The sequence below is a fragment of the Manacus candei genome, unplaced genomic scaffold, assembly GCF_025592945.1.
Source record: "Manacus candei isolate 608988 ecotype Guabito, Panama unplaced genomic scaffold, ASM2559294v1 h1tg000026l, whole genome shotgun sequence".
Lineage (NCBI taxonomy): Eukaryota > Metazoa > Chordata > Aves > Passeriformes > Pipridae > Manacus > Manacus candei.
Window position 1 is genome coordinate 1,681,654 of NW_026138074.1, and position 25,561 is coordinate 1,707,214.

The 25,561-nt window shown below is 39.1% G+C and overlaps 1 protein-coding gene across 9 annotated transcripts in view; it reads left to right on the plus strand.

Annotated features, from left to right (window-relative positions):
- TRAK1 (trafficking kinesin protein 1) overlaps positions 1-25,561 on the plus strand; it is a 130,018-nt gene that overhangs the window by 63,734 nt on the left and 40,723 nt on the right. For 5 of the 9 annotated variants that reach the window (XM_051789191.1, XM_051789188.1, XM_051789189.1 and 2 more), the window contains exon 4: positions 24,770-24,850. In XM_051789191.1, coding sequence (XP_051645151.1) covers positions 24,796-24,850 — 55 coding nt within the window. In that variant the 5' untranslated portion in view covers positions 24,770-24,795. Of the gene's footprint in view, positions 1-8,073; positions 8,761-15,712; positions 16,289-24,769; positions 24,851-25,561 lie in introns of those variants that run through there. The other 4 variants (XM_051789192.1, XM_051789196.1, XM_051789190.1 and 1 more) reach the window with 4 other exon arrangements.

Sequence of the window (25,561 nt, forward strand, 5' to 3'; positions counted from 1 at the left end):
TTAGATTTTGAAGCACCTAGATGATTTGTTTTGTAAGGAGCAAGGCTGTGGAGAAAAGCATGAAGAATATGAAGGACTGAGTTTGACTATCATACTTCAATAGAGGGCATTCTATTATTCTAGTAAATAACTTACCTGTGCTCTCCACCTCCCCCCAGTCACACAAAAAAATGTGTGAAGGATGGGGAGACAAGCTGAAGCTGATCTATGGAATCAGATGTACTACACCACCTTGTTTTGTATCAGCCCATTAGTGCTGTTATAATGATGGCAGAAATTGGCTTAAATAAATGTTTTGAAATGTCAGTTTTCCAAAGTCTTTAGTAACCTGATTAGTCCTGTCTCATGAATAAAATCGTCTGTGTGGGTGGATTGTTGCAATAACCATGGGAAAGATGTTTTATTAGTGGGGTAAGGAAGTCCAAAAATCTGTGTGGCAGCATCCTTACTCTGCCAACTGAGATGCTGGTGGGGCTTGCAATGGTGTGTGACTTGGGGATGGATACACGATACAAGTTGGGTGGAGAATATATTGAGGGCAACCATGAGGAGAAATACTTGGGAGTGTTGATTGACAGCTGAGTGTGATCCAGCAATGTGCGTTTGCAGCCAAGAAAGCCAACTATATCCTGGGCTGCATTGAAAGAAGCATGGTCAGCAGGTTGAGGAAAGTGATTCTCCCCCTCTACCCATCCTTGTGAGACCCTACTCTGGAGTGTGTACCCAGCTTGAGGCCCCCAATGTAAGAAGGATGTGGACTTGTTGGAGCAAATTCAGAGGAGACATACAAGAATGACCAGGGGGCTGGAGCATCTCTGCTGTGAAGAAAGGCTGAGAGAGTTGGGAATGTTCAGCCTGGAGAAGGGAAGGCCTTGGGGAGACCTTAGATTACCTTTCAGTACCTAAAACAGGCTACAGAAAAGCCAGAGAGGGACCCTTTAGTAGGGCCTTTAGTGTTAGGACAAGGGGCAATAGGCTTAAACTGACAGAGTGTAGATTAGGATCAGTTACATGGAAGAAATTCTTTACTGTGACGGTGGTGAAACACTGGAACAGGTTGCTCATAGAAGCTGTGGATGTCCCTCCCTAAAAGTGTTCAAGGCCAGCTTGGATGAGGTGTTGAGCACCTTAATCTACTGGAAGGTTCCCTGCCTATGACAGGTGGTTGGACCTAGTTGGTCTTTAAGATCCCTTCTAACCCAAACCCTTCCTATGATTCTCTGAAAATGAAGCTATATAGAACAGAGGAATTGGATAGCAGAAGCTGCCTAGAACTGTGAGTACTAAACAATTTAATCCAGCTTTTAGTTTATAAGCATAATGACTGCAACTTTACCATGTTGCTGTGGTTGTAGCTTTCATCCAGTCAACTGACTTGAATGAAAAAAATTGGAGTGCAATTTGTGCCACAGTGTATGTTACTGGGAAATAACTGCTTAAAGAAGAGGAGCAAAGCAAGGAGATCTTTGATAAAGAAAAGTTGATTCCTTACTGCTTATAGGCAGACACGTGTGTATAGATAGTAGTTTAAGAAGTTTAAGCAAATTTGGGTTGAACCTTAGACTGATATCCTAGAAACTGAGATCTCTGACTTTACCTTTGTTCAGTTATTGTGCACTCTCTATACATGAGAGTGCAAGATGATAATACATCACAATCCACTGGCATGTTTGGAGATTATTGTATTGTTTGTAAACATCGGTTTATGAAAAAATTAACTGTGAAAATAAAAATAGTATTTTAAGTAAGTTGGCAGAAAACTTACCTGTGATTTGTACCATCATCACTTCTGAGAGTATTTTCCAGGGTGTGGCTGCTTACACAATGATTCATTTTCAGTGCTGCAATTAAGCCACTCCTCGTGTACCTGTTTAGTTTGTTTTAAAAATCTTGATGAGGGTGTAAGTAAATACTGTAACTTGTCTCTTGGAAAGTTTTATTTTTTTAATGGCTTATGAAAAATACCCTTGCAGTTATTGGACTACACATTCAGATTGATGCTGGTTTATAAAATGTTGGTGGAAATGTGATGAGTTTCCCTCGGTGTTGATCCATACAGAGTAAGAGTCAACAGTGACCCTTAGCTGTACTGCTTTGGTTTACTAGAGCAGATTTTTCTGCCTTCCTGTGGCTTTTTATTTTTGAGATCCTCAGTCTAATCCCTGACCACAAAGGTTGGCAGTCCAAGAATCTACTGGGCTGCGTCACTCACGAGGATGGACACAAGGTACTTAGACCTCCTTTTAAATTAATTTAAAAGATATTGGTAGAAAAATGAATAGTTAAATATCCAAGCATTTTAATTTATTCACAGCTTTTGGGGGAGAGTTAAGCTATAGCCCAGGGTAGGTGATGTAGAGAATTAGTTTTTAAAATTTAATTCACAATTGGGAAAGAAGGCAACTGGGAGGAACTGAATAGTATTAGACCTGCAGCTGTTCTTCTACATCCTGGAACTCCAAAGCACATCTTTGTCATTATTTCCTTCATAGGCTTCAGACACAAGACTGAGCCAGTCCCTACCAAATGAACAAAATAAAACTGATCTTACCCTAAAGCATAATCACATAAATCAGTCATCTGACCAGTCTTATTAAACTCTTGAGGTAGAGTGCCTTTTAAATTGTGGTGCATGAATGTATGATACAGTCAAGTGATGTTCCATCTCCCTGCCCCCAGATTAGGGGAAGTCAAGCACACTTCTAACTGGTGTCTAGGGAGAGGTCTGTGTAAGAGCCAGGCCTAGAACACAGCTCTCTGAGCACCTTAGGCAGTGAACAGGCTACCAGAGACAGTGAACAGGCGCAGCAATTTGCCCAAGAGTCTGAGTTTTTTTGTGGCAACCTATGGGGACAGGGCCTATCTGGGAACTCCTGGGAAGTCTCTGTCGGACTGGGAGTGCCTGCTGTTGCCTGGTAAGGGCAAGGTAAGGGGAGACAGGGATGTGGGCCTGAGGAAGCTCTAGTGGCTTCTGAGTAGCTGTCAGGTGCCCTTGACCAAAGGGTGCCCTGAGCTGCCTTTGGAGCTGCTGCTCATTAGGGATGGTTAATACCCAAGCTCGTGTTCTCTCAAGCTGGTGCTTGAGAGAACCCTCTGTAACAGCCAGGTCTGGAGCACAGCTCCCAGACACAGCCAACAGATGCAGCAGTTTGTGTGGGAGGGTGCAAAGAAGGGGTCCTCATCTGAGTTCAGAACAGCCTAAACCTTCAGATGTGGTTCCAATGTGCCATAGGGTGCATTCTCCAGGTTTTGGAGCACCTTTCCTTGCCAGGGCAGAGACTTTAACCCAGGCAGAACATGAGATAGGGGATTTGGCCTTGCAAGTCCCAGGCTGCAGGGAGTACCCGGAGCCTCTCCCTGAGGTAGGGAGAGATGTCCTTCTTTTATGCAGGAATTGTGCTGCTGTTGAAGAGCTGTCACCAGGTGAAGGTCAGAGGAAGTCAACAGGCTGTAAAGCACGAGGGAGGGTGAGACACAGACAGATCTAGGAGGAATTGTCTGAAACACCAGAGGATTGTACTCCCATTCACAGGGTCCTTGGCAGACTGGAGAGATGAGTCAAGAGCAGCCTTGTACAATTCAGCAGAGGGAAGTGCAAAGTCCTGCAGCTGGGGAGGAACAGCCCCAGTACATGCTGGTGTCCCACTGCTGGAATGCAGCCTTGCAGCAAAGAACCTGGAGCACCCTGGTGGACACAAAAGCAAACACAAAAGCAATATGCCCTTGCCAAAAAGAAGGCTAATGGTATCCTAAGCTGTATTAGGAGGAGCGTTACCAGCAGTTTGAGGGAGTTGATCCTTCCCCTGTATTCAGCATTGGTGAGGCCACACCTGGAGTGTTTGGTCCGGTTCTGGGCTTCCTTATTCTGTATTCCTTCAGTGTAATGCATTCCTTTCCTCTCCCAGGAAGCTGCAATCATGATTCTCAGTGGGTTTTTTCCCTCCTTGTTAGAAAAATAGGTCATAACCATACTACTGTAGTATTTTTGTCTATCCAATCAAGCATGATATTAAGCTCAACTTCATTTTACAAATGTTTTTGCTGTCTCCAGGAAAAATATAACCAAAAAAATGGAGATTGTAATTTACATTATTTCCAGGTGATGAACAGTTTGCAAAATTTGATTCTTTAAAGCTTTATTTATTCTTCATTTTCTTAATGCTAGGTAGAGCTATATTCTCTTAATGTCTGACTCTTGCCATTATGGTCTCAATTACAGTGTTTAGGTATGCCCAGTGATACCTTAATTAAACTACACAGCAGGTTTTGCAGAAAGGTTGCCAAAGACAACATCAATTTTGATCTTATATAAATGCAAAAATAGTATTCTCCAGTATTACTGGGGGAAGGGAGAAATAATCCTTTCATGTGGAAAATAGCTTTTTGTCATTAAGTACTTTAATTTCATCTGACTGCCCCTATCTCATGTTAAAACATTTGTTTTAGTGGGAGAACAGTTAGACCCTTCTCTGCATCAGAAGAGTTTTTTTGCTTGTATCAGGTGAGGTCATTGTGCTCTTACGGTGTGCAGAAGCAACCAGCTCTGTCCCATCTGTAGGAAGCTCCTGTACCATTTTGAAGCCCTGGATATTCATCCCATTTTGATAAATGAGAGTCAGTCAAATCTGAAGCACCCATTTTTCTAAATACCAGTTCTAAAAGCTACTGATAACAATGCTTTCGGTGTTCTGGGTTCTAGTCTTTTCAGGTTAAGCGAGACTTCTTGCTAAGCAAAATACTACACTGGAAGAGATGACTGTCCTAAGTCAGAGTTGCTTGCTCTGAGTATATGTGCAGTCACAGGATGACTCCTGTTCAGTGTTCTTTTTGGAAGATGAAGCACCAGTAACTCTTCACTTCAGTAAATGAGATTCCAATTTAGAAATAAGTGTGCCAGCCCATCCTCAAAGATCAATTGGGCTTTTAAATATGCTTGCTTGCCTCTTTAATGCTCTTTGATAACTTTTTTATTTAAATCAGTTTAAAAAAATGTCAGTTTGCAAAGTATGTGTTGTGGCAACTACCACTATGCCATTTTGCATAGTGGTGGCCTGTGTAGCTGCTGCTATGATGAACAGGGCTCCAGACAATGTTAATGGGATGGGCAACTTTATCCTGAGCAGTGGTGACTGTGTTGGCGACTGCAGAAAATGATGATGCGATGTGGTGTTTAATTCTCTGAACATCCTGATATGAAGCTGTAGCCAAGAGAGGAAATGTGACCCGGAGGTAATCGAATGGGAGATAATACACTGTTGCAGCTGCCGTGGGAGTACTCCATCCAGCTCCAGTGTTCAGTTGCAAAGGATCCTCCTGGAATTGGAAAAGGTCTGGAAAGAAAGCTGCCAATGACTAAGCATGGGAACACAGGATTTATAGTGTCATACTTTGTAATGACATACTTTTAATGCTTTATTTGCCAGCAGAGATGACTTGCTGCTGCTTTGCACCCTAGCAGCACAGTTCGCTACAGTCTTGAGTGTGCTGCTATGGGGTAATTGAAATTATCTTTGTCAAAAATTCTCTTCAAGCAAGGAAAAGGGTTTATGTTTTTTATAACCTGGCTAATTTAGGCAGATCAGTTTAGCATTGACCTCTGGCATGGATTTATTTCAGCTAAAAGGAAGGAGAGGGCTCGTGAGCTTTTCAAGCCATCTTTTCTACCTTTCTTATAGCCCTTTGTAATCACAGTCTTAAGGAATGCTCAGTCTAGCTGTTCACAATTGACTACTGAAATTCTTTATCAAACTGTATGTTTTGCCCTGTGGAGAGCACATAAAAGGGGAGGGGCTTGTTTAGTTAGATATAAACATAGAAAAACATAGAAAAATAGGACAAAATATAGCAGCTGGAAGGGAATGCTAAATGAATGTGAATAACTGTATTTAGCTTTGGAATAGGAAAAAGCAAATTCTTTATAATATGGAAACTTGTATTTACAGCAGTTCAATGTTTGTAGAAGCAGTTTACCAGAAAAATGTACTGTTCTGATAAGTTTCACATAAGATGAATCTGAGACCAGTGTAGGAAGAAAAAATAGGGCTGCAAAGGCTGAAAGTAGGTTCTGCAAGCGTGCAGCTGCTTTGTTGGCTTGGTCAGACATTTCTGTTCAGCTTGACAACCCTTCCAGCTTTATAGAGCTACAATTTCTCATATAATTGAAGGGATGCTTGTGATACCTGGATGTATAGTATTCTGTCTGCCCAGGGTTTCTGTCTTCATGCTGGGAAGATGATACACTTATCCCACATTTCCAAGTCTCTTGAGTTCTGAAATCACTTGGCCACACAAGTGATTTTCTCCAGAGGAAAATAATGCCTTTATGGATTACACCGGTGTGTTTCCAATCGGATCTGTAGAAAAATATCAATAAAACAAACAAACAAAACCCCTAAACCCCTACCTTGAACCATTGTTATCCTGTCTCATTGAAAGGGAGTATGTATGCAGCCGGGAGGACAGTGAGAAGAAAATTCTAGCATGTTGAAGATTTCCTTTGTTTAAAATGTCAGCAAATAAAAAGGAGAGTGTCCCTGCAGCAATTTAAGCTGGTAGACAATGTTCATTCTTTCTATTTTAAATGCTTATTTAATAGCATTACCCAGACTGAAATTACCTTTTGGACAAAAATAATACAAGTGGAACAAATAGCTTATATGCAGAGCAATTGAGTTGATGTTGCCATAGGAACCTTTATTTTTCTCTGACAGTATTTTAACAGTGTAGCCTTAATTGCATTTAATAGCATGTGTAGTTTTTTCCTTGTGAAAAACTGCATAACTGAAACTCTGCAAGACTCAAAGGACTGCAGTGATAATTTCTTATACCAGTAAAGCTGAAATACTAATGTGGTCATGAAACCAATGCATTTTCCTCTGCATAGCTTGACTATTCCTTAGCTATTTCTATTACAGTAAAGCAAAGCTATGCCAGTCAGGGTGTAGAATAAGTGATAACAACCTAGAAGAGACACGACTGAGGGTGAACTTAATAGAAATCTGCGAAATTGTGAGTGATTGGAAGGGAGAGATGGACTGAGTGTTCAGATTTCCAGAGCTGGAAGCATCGAATTAAGTTAGTAAAAGTGAGTTGCAAAGCAAAAGGTGAAGGTTTCATATGAAATCATGAATAGTAGATGTGTGGAACTCCTTACAAGATGATGTTTGAGGTGCTAAAAATGTATGTGGGCTCAAGAATAGATAGGATAAGTCGTTCAAGAATTGCTAGAAGTAGTGGTAGCTGCGTCTGTCTAAGGCTGTCTCTGAAGCTGGAAGAAATTGGAGGTTGGGAGGGCAGTTGAAAAAGTTTTGGATAGTTCTCTGTTACCTGCTCATGGCTGTTCTTGTGGATGGAATCTTTAGCCAGAGAGATGCCTCCTTGCTCAGCCCCAATATGGCCTCCTGCCTTGTGTTACTAACATAGGTCACAACTTAATGTCTCCCAATGCTTCTACTGGTGTTAGCAAAGAAACAGAGTTTCCTGAAAAAAGGGGAGAAATGGGTGAAGAATATGTGCTGGTTATGAACAAAATGGATGTCAATCCCTTTGGTAGCTATACCTGCACGTACTCAGGCATGCTTTTTGAATTACTGTGTTAGATGATTTAATGCCATCTGTTCCTCAGACAGGTACTCTTCTAATAGCTTAAACACAATTTTATTGGGGGCTGCAAAAGTATTTTCTTTCATTTCCAAAACACTGAACACAGACATTAAGCTATTCTCTGTGATGACCTTCAGTATTTTTAGGAATAAAATAGTGAAACTTTGGCCTAACCTCTTGTTTTCAGCTATGAAGCTTAGGTGCTTGGGGAAAAAAAAAAGTCATTGGTTCATGGAGAGGACAAAATGTAGAAACAGATCAGCTTTTTTTTGCAAGGAGAAATGTATTGCTCTCCTGATTTTGCTGATTCTTTCTTTTTTGTTTGGCATTTTGCAGTAGCAGGATGTAGAAAGGATTCTATTGTATCAGACCAGAATAGTGTAACAAAGCAGCAACATGGTTTAATTTTCCATGGGGAAGGCAGGCTTTTATCAAACTGTGTGGAAGAGAGTAGTAATGGACTAGATTTTCATTATTAATGTACTGCATGTCCCCAGTGAATTGCAACAGTGTGATGCTGATGTTCTGTGAGCAGTGGCAATGAATTGTATCATCTTTCTGAGCAAGGATTTTTGTTTCCAGTATGGAGGACTCCTTCTAGTCTGTAAAGCCAGAAACAGCAAAATGCATTTTCTTCATCTCTGCATCGCTTTTGAAGCCAGCTCATCTCCATGGCAACACGTTAGCCTGAAAGAGATGTGGAGACTGGGGAGGAAAGGACTGAGTTAGAAGCAGCCAGGCGGTGGTGTGTGTCCCTAACGTCAGCGCATCAGCCTTTTGATAGGAGGATTTCGTTAACACCCATCCAAGGCTCCTGTGCAGAGCTTCATTACAGGAGCCGACAGGGCATCTGCTTCCTTTCTGCATCCTTTTTCTAGGTTTTATTTTATTTTTTATTTTTTTTTCCAAATACGCTCTCCACGCTCCTCGTTTTATTTCACTTGCGGCCTCGGTGAAGATGAGCAGCTCATTTTCAGCTTCCCGTGAGCTGCCTTGTGCTCTGGCATTTTGCAAAGGCAGGAAGGCATGGCTGCATTTCACTTGACCTTAGCAGCGAAGTGAAATCTCGTGCATGTCGCTGAAGGATACTGACTATGCAGAAATTTATCGAAGCAGATTATTATGAACTGGACTGGTATTATGAAGAATGTACGGATGGTAAATATTTTTTTTTCTAGTCTCTTGTTGCAGAATTTGGAGCTTGTAAGCCTGGAGCATCGTTATTCAGTGGTTTTAAAAAGGAAACACCTTGAAAAAGGCAGCACCCTCATGTAGCAGAGATGCCTGCGTCTCTGTTGCACCTCAGCATCTCTTGTGAGCGTGCTGGAAGAGACTGCTGTATAGCTTTCTTGTTTTTGAAGGGAGTGGCAGAGGAGCATATGCACTGTGTAAGCAATCATTGGGCAGGGGAAGGAATATTTGAAAAGCTAACTGTATGTATAATAATTCAGCTGAATTAAATTACCCTGATGGTAAGATTTGCTTTTGGTTCGAGTTTTAAGTCTGTGTTTTTTCTGCATTACCAGTATCCTGTAATATGTGTATATTCAATGTGTTAATAGGCAGTACATGTTTTCTCTCTGGTTATTTGTCTGTGAAAGACATTAAAAGCTGCAGATCCTTAAAAGCAAGCAGGTTAACTTTTTGAAGTGGAAGAATTACAAACTCTGGCAAGCATTATCTTTTGGGCCTCTTGCAATTTTTATGTAATGTTTGTTTGGGTGATTATTTCTTTATCAGAGCACCGAATGTTTTCGTCAGGCACACAAGAAAAAGGGTAAGGAGTGGCTAAAATTGTATTCTCTGCAGCATGGAAAAATCAGGATTCCTTACTGATGGCACTCTGAAACAAAATGCAGCTTTTGGGAATGCAGTAGTTGTATATGGATTTTATTCTGGTTGAAGAGCTCAGCTTAAATGAGGCAAGTCAGAGATCACAGTAAAGCAAAGAACAGAGAGGAGTAAGGAGTGTAGGCCCAGGGGATGATGTATGTATGTAATACACAAAAATATTTCAAAAATATTTCTGTGATAGTGCTTTCATAACAGTATCAGAGGGGACATGAAGTGTAAAGATGAGGGTGACAAAATTTGAATAGGTTTTTGTGGTCTTTTGGGTGGTTTGTGCCTCTATTTTTTTCTCGGTACTAGATTTTGGAACTGAATATGATTTCAGAAGCTTGTTAAACTTGAACTTCTCTTAAGTTTAGTTGATTATTCCCGTCCAAATGTTCAAAAAGAAAAGGTGTATATTTATTTGAGAGATCTGAGCACTTTAGGTTGGATTGAATCCATTATGTAACCCTTATCCTCTAGGTTTAACCCTAGTAAATACTGTAGCATCTGATTAATCCACATGATGTAACAGGCTGAGTTGGCCTGCTTTTAGAAGCTTAAAAACAGACTAGTTGTACTGTCAATAGAAGCTGTAGCTGATTTTTTTTTTTTTTTCTCCCCCAGGTAAAGGCTTCCACAGGTAGTCGGGTTTTTTTATGGTCCTTTGTCTGTGTGGCCCAGGTGTCATTTCTATGCAAGTGTGGTATGCCTGAATGTCTGAGCTAAGAGCTGAGCTGCTCATCAGTTTTGTCTTAAGGTGTGTGCTGCACTGGGGAAACTGTGGGAGTTCCACAGTCATGGAATAAGCAACAGGTGTTGGGCAAACATTTAAATCCCTGTGGAATCAGGAACTCATGGTTGGTCTGATTCTGGGCTTACAAGTTTTCTTGTGAGTGCTGAGCCCCTACCCAGCATACTTCTTCCATGAGCCGAGATCCACAGAAAGCCAGCTAGAGTATGTGCTAGCTGTCTGCTTGAAGTTCTCCCTTAAGAGAAAGCAGAGTTTAATGTCTGATAGTGAAATATCGCCAGCAGGTAAGGCATAATGCTTTATTACATTTTTATGTTACTATTATTTTGTAATTAAAATATTAGTTTTTACATGATGAAGCATAGTGCTGTCAGTCCTCTCTCAGGTGAATGGTAGTCTCCTAGGGTTCATAGAATTTTAGGGGGTTTAGCTTTCTTTTGCTTCTCCCAGTTGAGGTGTGTGAGAGAGAAGGATTTGAGAGGTACAGTGAAAGACATAGTCTTTGGCCTTCCATATGGGCATATTAATTTGGGTTTACAATAGTATTGGCATTTACCGCTGATGGAGAAAGCTATTCTAATTGTGGCAGGAGACAAAAGGCATCTTTATAGGAAAAAACCTGGAGCTCATGACATAAGAGATGCCTACCTCTTAATGGATTTTTGATTTTTCTACCATGTGTTTGTTGATACCAAGAGTCATTTTCCTGAGATTCTTTTTTACATTCAGTAGAGCAAGATAGGCAGTTGCAGCTCAGCTGACCTGTTTTGAATATCTATTTTAAGACAAATTGAAGCATAGTTGGAGAGCCAATTTTTCTGCCATACATAGAATCTCTGGAGCTCAGATGTGTGGGAGCATTTAATTGTGAATCCTAACCCAGATCACCCTTTCTGGTAAATATAACACTGGAAAACAGTGAGTGGTTCATTAAAACTAATAGAAATCATCACAAGATAGTATCCTATGGAATTATTTCTATGATCAAATTGTTCATACATTCTTTGTCAGTCACTGGGACTCAGAGATTTCCATTTAAAAGATGTGACTTCATTTAGTTTCCTTTATTTAGTAATTATTTCAACAGCATATGGTTTCTTGTTCTTCAAAGAAAACTAACAGTCTAAAATTACATCAGTATATAAGGCTTTAATGCTATTATTTAACTTAAAAGTAATGAAGTGACTCACTGTTAACTCAGATGTAATGAATTTCTGTAATGACCAACACAGTAATGATTTCTTCAACTTATATTTGGTGGTGGAAATTTTTTTTTAATACCTTGCAAAAGCAAATGAACAAATGCTATAAATTTACAATTTATAAATCTTTAGAGAGACTTCACGGGATTGGAATAATTAATTAATTAATTTGTTTACATAAGGTACTTTACAGACTTTATTTTTGGTAGGAGTACATGGAAATAGACAATAGAATGTCACACCCTGTTTGAATCACTGGTGTTAGTTAACATAACAATATATTGAAACTTCTAAAAATAACTATTATACTTTATTATAACTATTATACTATTGTACTGTGCTTTTTAGGTACATTTTTCAAGTATAAGATTTTATAATATGAGTGACAATTGTCACCTTACTTGGCATTAACAAAATATATTGTGTAGGTGGAATGGGGAGAGGGAAAGTAGCTATTTTTGTAGTAGACTCTGACAGTGCCAACGACAGAGGAAAAGGTGAAATTTTTGTAGACTTTTACCACAAAAGAAAAAAGTATAAATGTCTAGGTTCATTTAGGTGTTTTTTTAGAGAAAAACAAATACATTCTTTAAAAACCTGCACGCAACCCAACTTGCGTGGAAAAAAATACAAACCGTCCCCCAAACTACCAAACAACTAAACAGATGTGTATATACTCCTACAAATCTTTATGAATAGACTTGTCCCCTTGCCTCTATCTTAGGCCAATATTTGTCTAATGAACAATGCTTTCTAGAGAAATCCAGATTGACTTTAGATCAAATTACTTTTCTTGTAATTTCTTCCATTACTTGTTTATTTCTACCTCAACAATTCCATGCTAATGCGTAAGAGTTCTATTGTCTACAATTCCAGATGACTTTGAATGTGCAATTGACTCTTTCCTCCTTCTTTTGTTGACCATAAGTTTTGGCAATTTCTTATGGAGGAAATGGTGTCTTTTCCTTTTTTCCGTGCCAGTCACTGGTTTTACCTGTTGGTCGCACATGCTGAAGCTTCCAACCCTTTTTATGTTTGCCTGAACCCCTTCATCTTACTTGTTTCGACACCCCTTATCCTGCTTTTGCTCTTCTCTACAACTGTCAACCCCACCTGTAATTTTCTTCCTACTCGTGTTGAAATATTTTTACCACCTGTTCTGTTTGCAGTTACTGTTTGGGGGTTTTCTCCTCTGTTCTATTTTTCACTCCATTGAATCAATTATCAACAAGCTCCCTAACTTTCTTTTTAGCTGAACAATAGTGAACAGTGCTATTACTTGTTCTCTTTGATCTTATCATTGCCTTACTTGTATTAGTGTGGTGACCCATCATCTCCTCCATACATTAGCCCCTTTTGACTCCATCCCTGTGGACAGAGTAACCCTGAATGTTAGTGGATGCTGACACTGGATATGCCATCGAAATCTGTGAGAGTCTTACTTGATAACTATGGTTAAACCTTGGTTATAATTGTATAATTGTTGATACCATTTTCTTATTTTCTGCTTTTTGCTATGTCACTCCTTTTTCTTTATTCCTTCATTGACTCCCTGTTCTTTATCCAGTTAGACCTAAGGTACTTCTACTTAAAAGCCACATAAGGCAACATACATTTCAGTACAGAGGTATTTTTTGTCTTCAGTCTGCTCAGCTGCTAAATATCCAGATAAGTGTCTTGCCACGTCATCCCATTTCTTTTCGTTTCTGCAAAAGTAACATGCTGTCCTTTTGATTGAGTGACAGAAGACAATTTGTGTGGGATATTGAAAGATTGGGAAACATGTGAAACCTGTAAAAATTTGAACAAACTAACTTCGTTTGACCATAATATATTAATAGGAAGCACACATTCAACGACCAATTTATCTCCTCCCCTAAAAGCCCATCCCAGAATACCCACATTTCTTCATCACCATGATTTACATCCAAGTGCTGCCATTTTGTCTGCTGTTTTTAGACTTGTTTGCTTACAGAGAATCTCTTTGTTCTAAATGCAGCATTGTTAGTAATAGCTAATTGTGCAAAAGGTAGATATTGTTTATTGATAGGGGAAGGTTAAAATAATTTGAATGCATTGGAGTTCCTTGGAAATAATGAGTCAGGATATGAGGGTTTGTTTGTATTGTGTCCAGCCTCACCCTTCTTCAAACTAGCTCCTGGTTTGTGTGTTTCCTGTTTTATTGCAAAGTAGCTGAAGACACTGTACTTTAGTGCAGGCATTGCCCGAGGAGTGTGTGTCCGTGTGCTTTGAACACTGCAACCCACTTAACAAGCTTCCTGACAGGAGTTAAATGTCTTCAGCCGTTAATTCAGAGTGGTGATTGCAGCAAATATGCCAGATTTACTTTGCAGTGGCAGCCCATAAAAATCAATGTTCATTCTAGTATGTTCTGAAAGGCCCTGAGTATATGTTGACAGGAAATATTAAAAATCTCTTTTGAATCTTTCCTGATTAGATTGTATATTTTCAGAACGGTATACAATTTAGCATTTTTAAAAACATTTTTCTCCATAACTACTTATTGTTTGGTATTTGTTGGAAACCTGGCTTGTAACCTTTAGCAAGTAAATACTCCCACACTACTAAAGGGGCTTAATGCAGAACACACTAAAAAGGAGTTGATAGTGTGAGGGTGGGACACACATTCCTTCTCCACCCATTATAAATTTGTATCGGCATTTATCATATGCTGATATCAAAATAGGTATTGCAACACTTTTTCTCAGCTTTTAAATGTCAGAGAACTCCTGTGTGGCATGAGTTGACATGAATCATAGTTCAGAAATCAACTTGTGGGAATATTGATTTACTCTCCCTGTATTGTCGTGTATATTGGGCAGCAACATACCTGTTTTCAGTGTGTCTCCTTTATAAACTAGTTGGTTAGCTGTAGTTGAACACTTGTCAAGATTAGTGTAACTACATCATGTTTGACAGGGGTGGACTTTTCTGTCCCTAAGCTTTAAAAGCTATTTCTTGCATTCTTTTAAAATGACTTATTGTTTTGGTTACTCTCTGAGTTTCCATTTTCCAGCTATTACTGAAAAGTGATAAATTGACACTGAATGGCTAGTAGGTACTTACTGTCTGATTGTAATTATTTTTATGAGTTTTGATTCACTGTTACAGGGGAGACTTGAAGACACAGAAAAGCTCTAAGGTATTAGAAACCAGAAGTGATCCTAATCACATTATTATTAAAATTATATCTTTTAATGTAATGGTGTGGGGAGAAAGGTCAGTCCTATTTTTTCCCCCCACCTGAGTTCTCTAGGCTGTTGATGCTGCTGAATATTGCAGTAAATTTTGGCAGTCAAAGGTCAAGTTGTTTAAGTTTGAATAGTAAGATCTTTATTCAGAAATGAGTGTTCCACTTATGTGTATTTCATATCCTTTGGCTATTATTTATATGAACATTGTTACATTGTTTGTATAATTAAGAGTTTAAAACTTGAAACAGAATCATTCATCGTAATTGTATAAAATGAGTTCCTTCCCATCTCATCCTACCTCGTACTTCCTCACCACTAGAGAAACGGTAATAGAGAAATTGTTCCTACATGACCCAAACTGTTAGTTTCTGCTGGCTTGTAGTGTATTGTTTGTCTGTCTCCCTAGCAGTTGTGTGCCCCCAGAGGGTGATGAGCTGCCTTTGCCTCACAGTGCCCCCACTTTGTCTGCAAATGCTTTGCCTCGTGACGCAGATAGGAATGCTTTCTGCAAGCAGGAAAGGGCACCTGTTTGCTATTGAAAGTAAGGGAGGTAGCTTGGCAAGCATTAAATATCTATACCTGCAAAAAGTTAAATAAGAAAGTTAACCTGCCCTATTAGTCAAGTTTAGCAAATACAACCTGTTGGAAACCAAGAGGTCAGAGCATGGGAGATTTGTTTCTTGTTGAACAAAGAAGAGATATGTACATCCTTGAAAATTCTCTAGGGTGCCATATGTGGACTTGTGAGATATTTCTTTTCCCACAGCAGACTAAGAGTAAAGATGACTGTGGAAAACATGATATTTGACAGTGATATGTCATTTAAGTGCTTTGTACAAGTGTAATCTTTTTTTTTTTTTTTTATAAAAGCAATAAGAAAGCTCCTTTCCCCAGCCTAGTTCTTCACACAATGGTTTAAGCATGTGGTGGACACTGCAGTCAGACTGTACTGTACAATAGCCCTGGGTATCAAAATCTCTGCTGAGTGGGATTGGCATGTGTGCATGTACAGGCTCAGGCTTCACTACTCCAGTGAGATCTATGTAACTTGGAGCATTGGGCAACCTGAGAGGTGATTTATAACTCCCTGACGGTGCACACCCTTTCCCAGGTGTGACAGTCAGAGGCTGGGTCAGACTTCTGTGTGGAGACACTTGTGGGGAGCTACCACTTCACTCGTAAGAGCAGGGGCAGAACAGAGAACCTTGTTGACATGAGCAGTGCCAGGGAGGAGGCTTTTAGCCCACTAACTTTGGCTGAAATATGTTAGTGGAGCTTTTGAGCAAAAACTGGCTACTGTCAGAGCTGGTATGAGAAACAACATAAACCTTTTAGTAATTATTAGACAGATGGTCTCTTCCCTCCTCCGCCCCATCTGTACAACACAAAGCTGTTGTGCTAAGGACAAACACTCCAGTCACTCAGGAGCTCCCTGGCTGAGCATGTGAGTAAGGAAAGATGGTATCCTGCTTTGTGGAGACCTTGCTTTGCTCTCCCCGAAGATACAGCCTCCGAGGGAATGACTTCCCATCTCCTGTGAGACTAAGGCATCATATCGTGTCTATCTGGGATAACTTCAGCAATGTCAGTAAACGAAGAGGAAAGCTACGAATATGACTGTGAAAAGGAAAATAAGAGGGAATGCACTTTTGACAGGCAGAGTCTTGATATCTTGGAAGAAGGTACTTTTCACCTTTTGTTTTTAAACTTTCATGGTAGTAGCATATGGCAACATATAAATGATCTGAGTGATGTTTGTGGGTTAAATCTACTAAATTTTGCTTTTTTTAATGTGTAGCCAGTACATTTGGATGAAATACTAAGAAAGTACTAATAAAAAATAAGATAAATCTTAATTTATATATACTTCTTTAAAGAAGAAATACATGGTCAACAGATTTAGACTGTGCAATACCTATTTTGTAATGGAATTGTAGTGTGTTTTTCTGTATGTACATTGTGTGTGTCTTATGAAATTTATGACAGCTTAGGTTGCCATTCCCAACAGGTACTTCTAAAGGAACAGAGCAACAATTTTGTGCTTATCAATGAATTTGAAAGCGCATAGACAGAAATGATCCAAGTATGGGATCTTAAACTTTCAATAAAACAAACAACCCAAAAATCTTGTCATACTTTATGGAAATAATGGACATCTGCTGTATTGCAGGCAACGGGCCTGTTCAAAGGGGAATGGGAACGGGAATGTGTGTGCTTTGAAAATCCTCCTGTGCACCTGCTCTATAGAGAGCATACCTATGCTAGGGCTGCTTCCAGCCAATCTGGCAACCTTTTTTCAGGACTTCGGGTACCAGAAGCTGAATGCACCATATCTGTTAGTTCATGTGCTGCAAATTTTGCTCTAAAATAGCAGTTTTGTGGTAGGGAACTGTTACTTCCAAGTACGCTATTAGAAGGCTGATGTAAAGGTGCATTGAAAGGTTGTTAGCACAGAGAATGCAACCTGCTGTGGATTTACACCCTTATTCACCTCGTGGGAAACACTTCCTGTGTCCAGAGTATTGGTGAATGAAGTGTGCTTTTTGAATCCTGTTGCAGAGGACTTCCCTGTAAAAACTTCATCACAGTCAAATATTCCACCTGGTTTTCAGACCTAGTCAGTCAGTAAATTATCCATCGTTCCTGTTGTGGGTCTCTGAAGGAAGCCGAGATAACTTGTGTGTCTGCGCAATAGAGAAAGGTGCTGGAGAGAACACTGGTAAAAGGAAAATTTAAAACTGGGGATTGGGGTAGAGAGGAAGCTTATCAAGTGAGGTTTGATATTGTTTTATGTTTTATTCCTCGTTTTTTAGTGATTAAATGGTTTCTGAAGCGTACATCATGCTGTTCTTATTCTTGCTGTTGACTTTTTTTCATCCAGATCTAAGGATGGTCTGAAGCTGTTGTTGATTTTGAATAAAAAAAAAAAAAGGTTGAGTTAGAGCTGGGATAAATTTAGCCCTGTCTTTCTACAGTGTCTTCCTCTCAAAAGCTCAGTACATATTTGAAATACCTTCTAAAGATGCCTTCTCCTTTCCACCTATATGTTCATGTCACCTACACACTCAGTGTAGCAGAGATACAGATACACAAAAATGATATATGGTATTTCTATGTATGTTTGCATGTGGGCGCACTTACAAGGGTAGTATTAAGAGAATGGATGAGTCAATCTATAAGTAAAGCAGCTGGAAATGTCAGCATGTAGCCTTTTCATCCTGAACAAAAGAGACATTTTTAACCATGTCTAGCTGTAAATCTCGTATCAGAAATGGAAAATCTGAGGGTATGCTTCACTCGAACCATTTATAGTTATTAAAAAGAAAAGGATAAAAAATGTGTAATTAGCACTCCTTAACTGTTTGGCCTATTCCATGTACAGAATGTGTACTTCTTGACTATTATTTCCGTGATCATTTTAATGGAGTGAGGTTTTTCTCGGTCCTGACATTTTGATCCTGTAACTGCCTTCAGTCCTGTTTCTGGAGCCTCTCACTGCCTTACACCTGGCAGCGTTACAGAGTTGGCTCTCTTGATGAGGATGGGAGGCACCTTCATAAAGGTCTGGGCAGTCCTTGAACAGTCCTACAGTCAGTGCATTGCTTTAGAGCTGTAAAGTTGCCTGACAGCAATATGTTTACCCTAAATTTGATAAGCTAGTCTCAGGGCTGACTGCAGTGAAACTTTGCTCAGGGATATCTGTTGATAGTGTCTACTCAGTTTTTGTTCATAAAGAAGCCTGAACTGTGAAAGGACAACCTGTCAGTTTTCTTTGATTACTGATTTGCTGCATTAGCTGTTTCTGAAAGGGGGCTGTTTTGATTTTTGCTTTTGCAGCTGAGACAGGAAAAAGACTATTACCTATTTCAGACCTATCATGGCAGCCCAGTCATTACTATTTCAATTTACTAATGTAACAAATTAGAAGTTCTCTTTATCTAAAGTACTTGGTAAATGCAGACAAAGGATCTATCTCTAGTTTAATTAAAAAGAAAAAAAAAAAGTCTTGGGATCACTGTTAAAATCTTAAGTTCAGGTACTCCAGGGGTCTGACTTTAAGAACCTGTAAAATATCTGTTTTATCTTTCAAAGACATTGGCTAGAATGGAGGACTCTGGAATCTGCGAACAGTAAAGCAAAAAAAATGGAGACTAGTAATTCTTGAAAGCTTTGGCGCAACCAATCCCTTCCAAAGAGTTGGAATAGGAAAAAAAATCACCTATTTAAGAAAGGAGACAACTGACAATGCATGGATTACAGGCTTGTAACTTCATTTTAGTATTTTTAAAGATTTACAGTCCAGATCCTGGTTTAAACCTTTCACCCACTTACTAGTTGCATTGACTGCAGTCAAAACATTTCTTGACAAAAAATGAATGGAAGAGAATGTCAGGACAGTAACTCAATGGCTAGTAATACGAACTCCTGCAAAAAAAATTTAACTTTTGACAGAAGAGCTATGCTGAGCTGTATCTGTAAATGGTGTATCCATTAAGGCAGTGGCAGGTTCTCTCCAGAGACTATTTCTTATCTCCTTAGTTTCACTTCGTGGCTGTATTTTCCAAGTTACCACATTTGATCTGCATTTATGCTAATAGAAGGAACAAACGTGTGATGTTTTTGTTGAAATTTCTTTTAACTTGATTTTTCATTCATCACAAGAAAATTCGATGCAGTTCCTGTCCTACTTAGAGGAAGTACTTTCAAATGATTCCCCACCCAAGGTTTCAGGCATAAGCATTAGAAAAGAAGTAGCAGCAGAAAGGTTTTTTTACAAACCCGAGATTAATTAATAACAAAAGTTTGTATGTGAGTCTTTAATATTGGATTTGCTAAGCTATCTGAATACTGTATGAGAGAATTGTAGTAAACAAACACCCTTTGAACCATAGCCTTGAACAGCAAGATAAAATCTCTCCTTCTAGAAGCATCAGTAACTGCAGCTTAATATTAAAAGATTAATTTGCAAACTGTGCCATTGAAATCACAGAAAGATAGTCTGTAACATTAAGAAAAAAATCTGTTGGCATTGTCTGCTGAACTCGCTGACTATGTATCGCTCACAACATCATGTTCTTCCAGACTCCTCCATGGGGCTCGCCCACAGTGTGACCTGACAGTTGTGAAGCAGTTGGCGCGCTGTGACCGCTCTTTATCTCTCTAACCAGGGTCACACCACCTGCTGAAATCCCCGTCTGCCTTCTGGAGCGTCTGGCCTGCTCTTGTGCTTGGGAAGCAGTGGGGAAGGCTGAGGGAACTGCTGGTGTGTAATGATAAGATTCAGACTTCTAGCAAGTTGAGCCTTGGAAGCACATTCTTCAAGCTCCAGTGACAGTAATCTCTTAACATTTTTAAGCTCTTTAGATGAGCGTGTTTTATTTGGGCTGTCTCAAATGTGACAGGCAACAACAGACCTGAAGCCTCTGCCCCAGTTTAGCCAGGGCTGCCAAAAATGCCTTTTCAGTGGAGGAGAAGCTACCATGTTTATCTTTACTGTGTAGAGTCTTTCTAGTCTGTGTCAGTAACAGCACATTTTAGGTATAACTTTTCTGAGTTTGTTTGAAAGGTAGTATGCATAATATGGCAGTTTCAGAATTCCTCATGTGCTTGGCTGGAATAGATGTAGTGCTCACAGTTACCAGTGCCAGAGCGGAACTATCAGTGGCTCTGAAACTGAAGCTGTGATTTTTAGCGAGTGCTTTATCCTTGAAGTGTAAAAATAGCCTTTCAGAAATTAATCCAACGTGAGCTGAGGAGTCCGAATCTGCCAGGGTCTTCGATTGCTAGTGCTTGCCAAGTGGCAGCAGGGAGCACGGCTGGTCAGTCAGCACCACTGTGTGTGTGCTGTGCCTCTCCGCGTGCTACATTTAAGATGCGAGGCAGAAGCTGTTTGTGAGGCAGAGCTTCTCATGATAAAGCAAGAATATAGTAGGCCTTGCCATAGTTAAAGGCTTTGGGTAGGGAACTTACCAAAAAAAACAGTGTCCCCCCCACCACCTTGCCAGTAAAAAGTATCATTATTAAAATGACCGGAGATCTGTGCTCCATGAACAGTATTTCCTTCTTCTGGTGTGGTTTTTGAGGAAGTCAGTTTTGGTAGTAGGGAAATTCTCATGCACTAGGGCCTTTGCTGTTAGACTCTGTAATTATACAGGCCCATATTATCTGCCCCAAAAGTGAAACTTTACAATAACATCTTCGCCCTGCCGTGTTACCCAGTAGTTGGAAATAGATGGGAAGAGGAGCAGTGGGAGCTGAGCTTTCTTTTTCAGCAGTGGCTGCTCTCTTCTAGTTTTTTAGTTTGCCCCTGGTTGATAGGTTTCAAAAATGACAAGGGAATATGCACTGAGGAGAGATGCAGGGAGCAGCAGCTGAGGACACCTGTGACTGCTGGCTCCTGTGATTCATTTTTTTGCTTCCTTCTACCTGAATCCTTTGTTTGGTGGGTGGTGGCTCATTGCAGAAGCTGCCAATAGTGGTATTCTTGTTCTCCTTCCCTTCTATGGCTGTTTTCTCTTCCTGGAAATATACCTTTCCTCTAAGCAACATGCTTAGTTGTGTGACTTTCTGGGACCAATCCAGGAAGGTACATGTGTTCCTCCATCTCCCTGAGCATCTTCAGCTTGGGAATCAATGCTTGGTTGTTGCCGAGCTCAGAGCCTGAAAGAGGCTGAGTACATCCTTTCAGCTGTACTCACATTCAGAAACACAGGAATGTGGGTATCAGTAAATTTGCAAGCTTTAAGAGAGTATGAAAATGGTGCTAGGTACTTCAAGGCAGAGGAAATATTTGATCTGTGTTTGATCTTATTTGTGTGTTTGGCTTTAAACTGCAAGTATGTCCCCGGTAGCATGTATTTAGTGTTGTCATGAAACTAAGGTCATGGGACCTTTCTCTGTTCCTTGTTTCCTGTTCTGGATCTGTGACATTAGCTTCAAAGCAGTTACCAAAACACGTTCTTCAGCTTTCTTTTTAGAATTCTGTGGTTCTTCCACTTGCTGTAGCATTTTATTTTGTTTTATTTTATTCTTTCTGTGTTGTCTATCAGCCTTCTCCATAAGCTGAGATGCAAAGTGTATTTGATTTGGCTGTTTGCATGCATCCATGCATTTAGACACTATGCTCCCCTATCACCCTCAAGCAAAACTACTACTGGTTTGCAAGTGAACAAAACCAGGTCAGCACTGTAGGTTTTGCATTACGAGGCACTGTCCTTCATTTGCTCTTGTTTTATCTTTACAGCAGTGTTACCAGGCTCTTATACTCATGAGAAACTACAGGAGGCTAGAAACCCACTAAACAGAATCCATTAGAGATTGGGGGGGGAGTACTTTTCCTGTCTGTATTTCACTGATGACACCTCTAAGTGATTTTTTTAAAATATACTATTTTAAAAATATCAGACTGATAAAAATCAGTCTTTTTCACTGATAGATTTTTTTGATCACTAAGGAAATGAAAGTTACTGTACTAGGAATTGGCCAAATGTTGTCATGTAATCTATGGAGGCTGAATCACAATTTTTAGATACTTCTGAATTTTTTTTTTATTTTTTAATCCTGCTTCTGAATTGCACTCTCCCCTCAGTTTTCACCTTCTCTTCCCCAAAAGCCTTGTTGGTTTCTGAGTGATGAAAAGCAACACCTCTTTACAAGTTTGTAAAGAACTTCCAGTAAAGGACTTCCAGAAGGAAGTCCTTGCTTTTAGTTAGTAGCTCTATTTCCTCAGTATTAGTAATTTCCTAGTAATAGTAGTATGGGCAGTAGTTGACTGAAGGAGGAATTGCATTATATGCAGTCTGTTGAAGTTTATTTCCACTTGGATGCTGATGAGGATGCATAAAAGAACATTTCTGCTTTGAAACCCTTTCACATTGGCAGAACTGTATATGAAGAGCTCTGTTTTAACAATGATCAAAAGAACTTCGATGCAAATTTCAAGATATAAAAGCTATTGGTGATTAGATTCTACTTCCCTGCTAGTAGTGTCTGTTGTGATAAGGCTGTGGTGTTACCCTGCCATGTTAAGGTTTTCATGGGAAGTCCTGAAGGAATAACCAAGGGAGTAGCCACACAAATCAACCTTTATCACTCTGCCAGCTGAGTGACTTAATCCTGTCTGTGGGAACACCGTCCTTTATCAGCTTGGATATTAGGAAGGTTATATATTCACCTGAATTAGGACAGTGTGAGGTTGGCAGTCCTACTCAATGGTGATTGTTAGTGCTAGGTACAGAGTTGAAATGATCTTGCTAATGAGAGTATCAAACGTTATTTTACAGTAGTGATGGAATGTTGTAACCAAGGGAACTATTTAGTGTGCGGTTGTTTTTGAAACCTGCTGGCGTCAAGGTTTCTGATAGATGTTTTATGGCATGACTTATGAACTTACTATATTTAAAACAAAATCGAGTTTATGATTATATCGATTTGTTTGTGTGTGAATAGTCGTCTGGACATTACACCTTCTGTTTTTATGTGAAGTTTTTATAGCAAACCTCTTTGTTTATTATAGCTGATGTTCTGTGCAAGTTACTGCATTTTTTTCTGTGAAATCCTGTTTAGTCTGCTTTTGACTAATATAGCATGTAGTTTACAGATGCACTTTTTTTTGCTTGTGTAGTAGGATAGTTATTCTCTCTATTGCTCTGTAATGTTTGTCGGATAATTACTTTTTACTGTTACCATTTTCAGGCTTGGTTTTTTGCGGAAGTGCAGTTATCTTCTGCATACTTCTGAATAGCATTTTTTGGAGTTCATTGGCACTACTGATGTCACCTAATATTGTAAATGTTTTCAGGATGTGATCCTCAAAAGTAGAATTAGAGAAACAGGAAAATGAACAAAGAAATTGAGCTTCTTGATATATTATTCATGTGCCTTAGCGGTGATCAACTGTGCATTTGTGTATATGCAGATTGTATAATTATGAGTTGGGTAGTGTTGTTTCCTTAGTGTGACAGACTTATCTCCTGGTAATGTTACTGTGCACTTGTTCTTTTTTCTTCCCCCCACCATTTAAATCTTATTAGGTTTTATCTGTCTCTCCCAACCCCCCTCCCCGCCTTAATGTTCGCTAGAACAACATTAGCTAATCTGTCAGACTGAGATTTAATTGACATTGTCAAGGGTAAATCCCCTGAAGACCAATTCATGCTACAGCAGCCTGATAACTCATGGTCCATGTGATACACTGAATTTCATTAACAGTCCTTTTTTTCCATAATTACAGGGTTTGAGGAATAAGTATAGCTGAAAATAAAAAAAACAGAAGGGTAGAACAAAAAGTACTGTTCTTTACTCTGATCATTGGTGGATTTTTAGAGAACTTGTTGACTTCTAGATAAGTCAATATAGCTTCTTAAAGGATCATCTATGGTGATAGACTGAACTGCTGCATATTTTCTTCAGTCTATCAAAACTCCTGGTTCCACCTTAGTGATTAATCATCTCATCCAGTCTAAGTAAATATTGTTTATGAGTGGTACTATGGTCACTGTAGTGTGGCCTGGGAATTAAAAGACCCGTTTCTTATTTTCCGTGGATTTTATATTTACTTTGCTGTCTTATACCATAAAACCCAGTTCTTACCAACTTTATATGACATAGTATCTTCCTGTTGAACAGTGTTCCTAACAGTATTAGAGTTGCTTATTCATGGATTAACTCTACTGCATGTCATACAATGAGTAGGTGACGTGATATAATCCTAATTATGTGCCTAAGAACATTTGTTTTGGCTTCTTGTTGTTTTTTTTTTTTTTTAAATAAACTCAAGACATTTGTATTCAGAGAAGAAAGCTTTAACTTTTTAACAGTTTGTTCGGCCACTGGCGACAGTATAAGAAAACATTTGCATTCTCAGTGTGATGTGAGGCTTTGATAATTTTTTTGAGAGTGGGTTTAGTGTTTTTAGGGGTTTTGTTTGGTTGTTGTTTTGTTTGGTTCGGGATTTTAGCTCTTGATATGCTTACCCAAAAGTTGATGTAAGTACTTTTTATGATGAAAACTTATGCACACTTAAACTTAGATGGATATTTCTTGCAGAGGACAGGAGTTGGACTTCTATGATCCTTGTGGGTGCCTTCTAACTCACAGTATTCTATGATTCTCTCCCAATAGTATTGCCAATATGATTAATGTTTTGTTTTATTTCCTTACAGTTTTATGTGCTGAAAGAGTGGGCCAGATGACTAAAACATACAATGACATAGATGCTGTAACACGTCTTCTTGAAGAGGCAAGTATTTAATTTCTTTAAGGATCTATACACAGTATGAGAATGTAATACAGAAATTTTGTGGTACCACTACTCAAGATTGATTGTAGGCGATCCTCTAGTGAGAAGGAATAAGTGCACTGAGTGTATGTGTACTTTATCTCATTGGTAAAGTAAATATTCTTTCTAAGTAAAAGTCCTTTGTTTACCTCAATCACATGTATTCATTACTTGTTTTTATTTTTCAGTTGAGGCCTTTTAACTTGTTTTTGGCCAGATGTTTTCCCTAATGAATGAGGAGGAGGAGGGGGGATCGTTTTAAATTGACACATATTTTTACAGTACTTTTAAAGCTAAGAGTATCATTATTGATGGATTTATTCACTTCAGAAAATAATGAAAACAATTTACAGTCTAGTATTCATAATTATTATCTCAAATAATGTCTTTCCAGAGAAGTAGATACAAAATTAGAAAATATCTAATACTCTATTTGTCTCCTTTTCTTTGCCTCATGTTTGGTTGGTCTGATTGTTCTTTCTGGGTTCTTTTAATACCATTCTTATGTAAGCTGTTATTCCTGTAGTCCTTGGCACTCAAGAAATGTCAAAAATCAAATGTCACAGTACAGTGCTTATGTTCAATAAATATAATAACAAATCATTTGAGTGAAATTAGCTGCTATTCTGTAGTGAACTTGTGCAATGATTTTCCAAAGAATGTTTCTGAGTAATTC